The 8,242-nt window shown below is 29.6% G+C and overlaps 1 protein-coding gene across 1 annotated transcript in view; it reads left to right on the top strand.

Annotated features, from left to right (window-relative positions):
* The window catches only part of LOC101496359 (prefoldin subunit 3), a 6,921-nt gene extending 6,152 nt beyond the window's left edge, over positions 1–769 (top strand). The window contains exon 6 of the mRNA XM_004486481.4: positions 420–769. Within this exon, the coding sequence (XP_004486538.1) occupies positions 420–503 (84 nt within the window). The 3' untranslated portion in view covers positions 504–769. The remainder of the gene's footprint in view (positions 1–419) is intronic.
* The last annotated feature ends 7,473 nt before the right edge of the window (positions 770–8,242 follow it).

Below are 8,242 nucleotides of genomic sequence, written 5' to 3'. Positions count from 1 at the left end.
TTGGTCTTTTACTACCTTCCAAGGAAATTCTTAACAGGAGTTGTAGGACACGTGTAGGTGGAAAATAGAAAAGGAAATGAACATTAGAGGGAAGGGTATAACAGTTTTTACTGCTTACTACAACCATAAAATGCAGTAGCACATTTTCCTTCATTTCTTTTCATTCTTATGAAGAGAGCACATAATGATTTCTGCTCATCACTTCCAACCTTCTAATTTTCACTTTCCAGCTTCATGTTTACCACGAAAACCCATATAGATGCATCTGGGACACTTAAAATCACCTTTTTATTTATTTATTTATTTATTTTTGCATTAATGTCATTGAGTATGTTCAAACAGCTATAACCCAATCTCTTCATCAGGCTATAATACTGTAACTAGGTTTAGTTATTGATTGTTTACCTATTTGTTATCAGGTTACGATTGCTCGTGTTTATAATTGGGATGTCCATCAACGGAGAACTCAACAAGCTGCTGCTACTGCAATCACTCAAGAGTAATCATGAAGAGAATTTGTTCACATTTGATCTAAAAGTTGTGCACTACCATCCTTCAGTTTAGATTATGCTTCCAATCTCTGCCATTCCTAATTTTGATGAATTATGGGTTCCTTCCTGTCCTTAGTTCCGGTTTCCCCAAAGTATATTTTAGGATAGAAACCATTTTGTTCGATATTTATATATTATGTTGATTATGACCTCTTAACATTTGTATCATTAACGGGAAAGTTTTGTCTGGTATGATCCTATGGGTATATTCTCTGCAATTTGGTTTTACTTGTTTAATATTATATTGCTGATCCTAATGTTAATTACTTGTAAGCTGTGGTTTGAATTCAAATTCTTAAGATTAGAGGGAAAATCATTAGAGCCCGACATTGAAGTTTCAATTTGTTGATGGAAATTGGCTTAACTATGCAAAATAAATAAATAAACATAGGACAAAGACATCATATTCAATTGCTCTCCAAAGTTGTCAGCTTCATCTTATCTTTCCTCAAAAGGGTAGTAGATTTGGATGTTTTATAATGTATACAATAATAATATTGCCATGTTCGTCAAGGTTGAGATGATGCCTTTGTTTTATATGGTATGATGTAGTCAACTTGTCTACTAATACTTTTTGTGAAAAATATCCAAATAATATAAAACTGTCAAACCCAAGATATATAATATGAAAGATTTCTTGCCGTTGCCAAAAAAAGTTTGAAAAATCTTAATTGAATATATGGTCTAGAAGTTTGGGTGAGTGGCACTATTGTTCATATGCCAAAACAGACTCTGTTGTGATATATAGCTTTGACATGAGGTTGATGCTTGTCCCGTTGGGCACATTAATTAATTTTTTTTGGCATAGACTCTTCACATGGGGACCCATAATTAACAACGATTGTTTTGTGGGTGTCTTAATTCAAAAGCAAACTCGACCTTTTCTAACGTATGAACCAGAAAAACAAATATCGTTTAGTGTGTGTTTACCTGTTTGGTTACTTTGAAACAATTGATTTCATTATTAAATCTTAATTTTATTAAAAGTGGTAAGAATAGCTTTTTTCTACCAACTAAAGACAACTAACTTTCTTGTTAGCTTGATAAGTTTAGGCAGAAATTTACATCAATTTCTTTTTTAAATAATTGAAATATAAAATTAATTGAAATAGTGAAGTTTACATCAACTTTCCTGTTAAAAAAACAACATTAATCAAATTAATGTTATCACGTTGCACAAATGTTTATTCTAACTCAATTTGTTGGAACTTTCATTACTTTTTGTTTTCCCACTTAAGTTTTTCATGTCGTGTGATAGAACTATAATGCGATGAAGTTTTATACTGGCATACACACATTTTATCATATTGCTATGTCATACTCCACTATGGTGGATATTTTTGTGTCTGTAATAAGATATTTAAATATTTTCCTAGAAAGATAATTAGATATGACTGAACGTATTAGATAGTACATCTCTACTCATATTAATTAATTATTAAACTTTTGACTATATGTATTATAAAACTTATCTTAATTGAAGCATGACTTGAAGGAAGCAAAGTTTATTTTGGCCACTTAAACTGATTCTTGGCATCGCACTTTATAATTTTTTTTAAATTATATTTATTTACATTTATATTAAAAATTGATTTAATTAAGTTATTTAAGTGTTTTTCATTCATGAATAAAATATAATTTTTAAGAATAATAACTACGACACACTTTTTAACATACTCTTTTGAATTGGTTAAAATCTGTACAACTCCTATCACCTAAAAACAAATAATAAAAGGGCCCGTGGGCCAAAAATATGTTTCATGAACCAAATAAAATAACTTTTGTTTGAGTTGGTAGGTTTATTTTGTCTCGAAATATATCACAAGCCTCAAACTCGAACATCTCTTTCAAAGAACTTTTCAAGGTATAACTATGGTTGACCTTATTAGAAGGGACCCTTGTTCACTCAATTCCCAAAAGGATGGTCCCAAAAACCTTCTTGATTAGCATGCTGTTGACCACTTGTATGTCATGGTCCATACAGTTTATAACACACTTTCCCTTCTCACCTTCTCAGCATGAATTTATATTATACTTTTTAGACCCTTTTAAATATTATTTTAGGTCCTTTGAAATATCCCATGTATCATGTCCTTGATATAATAATAATAACAACTAATTAAGCAGCTTGTCTTTCATTTACTATTCCTTCTATATGTTTACAAATTCATTTTGGAATTCTTTAACTATAAGGACGATAGACTTGAATGATCGATTACATAAATGTGCAATTCGTTATGCCTGTCTAATAGTTTACTTTAATTTATTTTTAACAATTGGTGTCATTTGTGGAGACAAACTAATAAGGTCTCGACCACACACGAGGGTTGACATACACTTTAATCTCTTAACATCGATTGTAAGCTATTGTTTCGATACAACAAAAAATCTCACATTACTTGAGAATTAAAGTTAAGAGTAATTTATAAACATTTACATTCCTCAACTCACTGAAGTGCCTTTCCTCAAAGCATAAAACTATGATGGCTCACACAAGATCCAAAGTAGACAATACCTCAGAAATGTGGTGATGCAAACTTATGAAAAGCCACTACGCGAAAAAATCTATTTTACAACGCTCTTTTTAAGTCATTTACAACGTTTTTTCAAAAAAATAAGCGCTGTAGCATCCAACGCTGTAAAAAGATACAACAGCGCTTTGTAAAATAAAAAAGCGCTATAAAATAATTAGCTATATTGCACGCTTGTTATACTCGTTTTACAGCGCTTTTTGGAAAAAGCGCTGTAAAAGGTGCATGCAATAGATGCATTATTATGCACCTATTACAGTGTTGTCTTTTAATTTTTTTTCCAAAATCATTTTCATCCAGAATCAGTTCACAATCAGTTCATACAATCAGTACACAACAACAGAACTATATAAATTTATAATTTAACTTTATAACTTTACATATATACACAATCAGTTCACAACATATCCATATACATATCACATATTGACAACAATACAAAACTATATACATATTCACAACTTTTCAAATATGCCATATTCATATACATATAACTATCAGAACTACATAGAACACAACTACCATATATTCATATAAATATCCCTTGCAGCATGCCATTTCCCAGCAAATCAAATAATTTTCATTTCAATCACATACTGACACCAGTCTTCCTTTATTTCAATTAGATCTCTTTTAGAGTATGTTGGATTGGAATTGTCAAAGTACTGAGCGATATAAAAATTGAACATAAATAAGTTAGAATCAAATATATACATAGGTTATATATGAAAATCAAATAATGAAAATACCGTGTCGTTTCTGGGATTATAGTTGGATTCTTATCAACAATCTCCTTCATGAATCGCAATATATAGTACCCACAGTCGATGTTGTTAGTTTGACGAGGGCACTATAAAATAAAACATATAAGTCAATAAATATTTGTGCATTGATAGCAGTATAAGTTCAACATGCATTTTAGTGAAACAAAAAACTAATAAATACAATACCTGAAAAACAGAAGAACAATAGGGTTACGGCGCAGAAATACGAACAAAGAAGAACAACGCATAAATACGAATGGTTCGTAGGAGAGTAGGGTTCGCAGAAACAAAGATGGTTCGCAATGACAAGAAGAATGAAGAGGAAACAAGCGTATGAAGTTTACGTAATGAGGGTTAGTAACAAGACAATATTGTTCGTATGGTTCGCAATGAGAAGCATATTACAGCGCTCTTTGAAAGAGCGCTGTAAAAGACCTCCTTAACTTATTTTTTAAAAGCCTATTACAGTGTTTTTTCAATAAGCGCTTTAAAAGACCTCTTAACTTAGTATAAAACAAAGCTTTGCGACCTCTTTAATTTTTAAAAGACTTTTATAGTGCTTATTGGCAAAAGCGCTGTAAAAGACCTCCTTAACTTATTTTTTAAAAGCCTATTACAGTGTTTTTTCAATAAGCGCTTTAAAAGACCTCTTAACTTAGTATAAAACAAAGCTTTGCGACCTCTTTAATTTTTAAAAGACTTTTCAAGAAAAATTCTCAGTACTCAAACAAAGCTTTTTCAAGTTCAATATAAGTAGAAAATCAGTTCTGGCAGGTCAAACACTTAAATTACATGAACTTAGTATAAAACACTAAGATCAAGCTAAATATAAGCAGAAAATCAAATACAATTCAAGCTAAATACTAAAATGCTCAATTCTGGCAGATCAAACAATAAAATTACATGAATTCAGTTCATATTACATTGCTTAAATAAAACAATTAAAACACATTAAGATGTCCTTCTTCTTTTCCTGGTGGAATTGACATTTGTTTGTCCATTAACGATACGAAACGATGGATTAATCCAAATTCCCTCATCATGATCATCTCTAAGATATAAACCATCATCAATTGAATCAATTTCATGTGGTTGTGAGGGTTCGTAGGGTTAGTACAACGTATTAAATTTGTTTTAAATTTGTTTTTATTTATTTAAAGGAAATGATTTTTATTTAAAGCGCAAACCTTTTACAGAACTTATATAAAAAACGCTATAATAGGTCATTTAATTATATGAAAGCGCATGTATTTTACAGCGTTTTCACAAAAAGCGCTTTAAAAGTCATGTAACATAAGGTGGGAGCGCTACATTTTACAGCTCTTGTGTTTAAAGCGCTCAAAAAACGTTGTAAAAGCTATGAGAGAGCGCTTCAATTTACGGCGCTTTTACAAAAAGCGTTGTAAGCATTATGTGCAAGCGCTATGTGACCCTATATGACTATACAACAGCGTTTTTTCTACAGCGCTTGTCAAAAAAGCGTTGTTGTATCCTCTGTTATTTTTTAAAAGTTCTACAACAGCGCTTGTATTTAATAAGCGCTGTAAAAGACGCGCTATAAAATGTCATTTTTGGCGTAATGAACAATGAATGTTGCTCTCTGTGTATTTAAACTTGTGTCATGATCTCGTCAGATGCATAATTTTAAAGGTTGTCCTTTGATATTCGTTCGCATGTTTGGTGTCTTCGCACATTTTTCTCTCTCAACAAAGCATGAGAGCTTGGAGTGGAACTTGGATTGTGTGGTACTTGAAATAATACGTCAATGAAGATAATATATAAGCATAGTTTTGACGTGGTTATATACGGTGTTCAAAATTTAGATTCACGGTAATGATTTTGGATCGGAAACATAAATTCTCTTTGGATAGCTGTGTTGACTAGAATCTGAGATAGAGGAGAGGAGGATCTATAGAGAAAAACGATTAGTGTAAAGCTCATGCCGCATTTAGATTGTTTAAAACTGTCCAGTGAGAAGAGATTAAAAATAATTATTATATACATTTTTATTGAGGTAAGGCATCTTGTACTTTTTTAATATTAATATTCTATGCCCAAAAAAAACTAATTATGGTTGAAAGATAGAAAAAAGAAAATGAAAATTAATAATGTTTTTGTTTTATATTAACAAGTTTGACCGTTGAATATGATGTGTGTTGTTAATTCGATGGAGGGTTCATCACATCCCCAAACGGCAACATCTCGGTTGTTCTCAGTTAAAATCCCCCAAACACGACCTTAATTTTGTATTTGATGATGTCGGTTGTTACCTTCCAATGAGAGAGAGGAGAATGAAACGTCAACCACCGACAGCGCCGTCGAGACCCGTTATGCTTCCTGCCGTTTTCTTACTCCAGCTAGCTAAGGCCCAACGACATTTCTCATGCTTGCCACGTGAACTTCATGTGGAACCAACTTCCTCTAGAACAAATAGAATCCCTCATTTTGTTTTATTAATTTGTACTTTTTAATTCTTATTTTTGAATAAGTTATTTATTTATTTTTTAATTAGATTTTTTAATTGATATTTTATTTATAATATTAACATTTATGTTATTATTTGTTTGAAAAAAGGAATTTAATTAAAAAAAGTCACATAACTATTAAAATGCTAATGTCTCCGTAAGATGATGCCATAAATTATAAAAATAAATGATTCTCATATTGTTTCATTAAGTTTTAGAAAAATATATTTATAGTTCTCTATATTTAAACCCATTTTTGCTCATACTCAATTTTCATATTTTATCTATTCATCATCTTTCTCTTCATCATATTCCTCTTCCACTACATCTTTAAATAACTTAAAACTCAAAATCTATAATTCTAATATAAAAACTCAAAACGTCGACCATGGAAATTAGAGAAAAATCAAAATAATAAATTTATCATTCCAACAAGAATTAAAATGATTGTTGTAAATGAAGAGAAATCTACCATAAATTCACTAAAAATAAATGAGTTTTTGTACACTCGAAAACTATATCAAATATTCGAGAACTGAATCAAACATAATGTAATTTAATACTAGGTTTCTTACATATACCAAACACGCACATAAAGGTGTACATTGTCTAATAATATTTGAGTTAGTAATATTTTTGTTTGTAATATTTTCATTCAAATTTAAGAATATTTTAATGATTTTTAATTGAATCACAATCATAATAATTATATTTTGTAATTTATCGATTTATTTTAGTAACTCAGTACGACTTGTATGAATATTTAGGTATCTAACACGTATGACTCCAAATATTAAAATTACTACTCTTAAATTTACTAATATTTTTCAAACTCGTAGTACAAAAACTATAACACTATAAAAAAATTAGGCTAAATTGTACTTTTAGTCTTTTATGTTTGATCTAATTTTTGAATATACGAACAACTCAATTACTTTATTGAACTTATGGTTGATTTCTCTTTATTTACAACAACTTAATGTTTTAATTCTTATTGGGATGATGGATTTCTTGTTTTGATTTTTCTTTAGTTCACATGGTGAATTTTTTGAGTTTTTATATTGGAATGATAAATTTGGATTTTAGGTTAATTTAAAGATGGAGTGGAAGAGGAAGATGGTGAAGAGGAAGTGATGAAGATTGAGTCAGTAAAAAATGGTTTAACCTTAAAGGACCGACCATATTTGTATTTTTCCAAAGCATAAAAAACCATTCTAGGAGTCAATTACTTTTATAATTTGTCATATTAATATTTTAACTACCATGTGACAATTTTTTTAACGGAACTAACTAAAATGACTTTTTACAAATGAACAATAACATAAAAATTTTACAAATGGAGTGTCACTAAAAGGATCTAGTTAAGAAAAAAAAACATAAAGGACATATTCGGGAACTAGATCAAACATAAATGATTGAAAATGCAATTTATATATATATATTTTTTATAAGTAAATTTGACAATCAAACTTGTTTTAAAATCAAGATACTCCCTCAGATCTTTTTGTTAGATTCAAGGATAAGTGATTAAGTCTCATATGGATAGGTTAAATCAAGATACGTGATTCTTATTTTTATTACTTTAAGGTCTGTTTGGTTCAACATATGAGGATTTAATGGAGTGTATAAGAGATAAGTAGAACGCTTTTGATTTAAAAGGATGGATGAGAAGAATTTTAAAAGAATTTTAATGGAACTCACATAATTTAGTAGGTTGCACACGAATTTCAACTAATAAAAGAAAATATATTAAAATATATGCGATAAAAAGTGTATTGTAAACACTTCTCTAAAATTTATGACACCTAAAATTGACTATAAAAAATAACATTTTAGAAATCAAAACTAAACTATTTTTTTATACATTATTCAAAAATCAGCATTTAAAAGTCATATTAACAAGTATCATTAAAAGAGTATTAATATATATA

This window comes from Cicer arietinum, chromosome 1 (genome assembly GCF_000331145.2).
Source record: "Cicer arietinum cultivar CDC Frontier isolate Library 1 chromosome 1, Cicar.CDCFrontier_v2.0, whole genome shotgun sequence".
Taxonomy (NCBI): Eukaryota; Viridiplantae; Streptophyta; class Magnoliopsida; order Fabales; family Fabaceae; genus Cicer; species Cicer arietinum.
The sequence above is the reverse complement of the archived record's forward strand: the minus strand, read 5'-3'. Positions and strand labels throughout refer to the sequence as shown.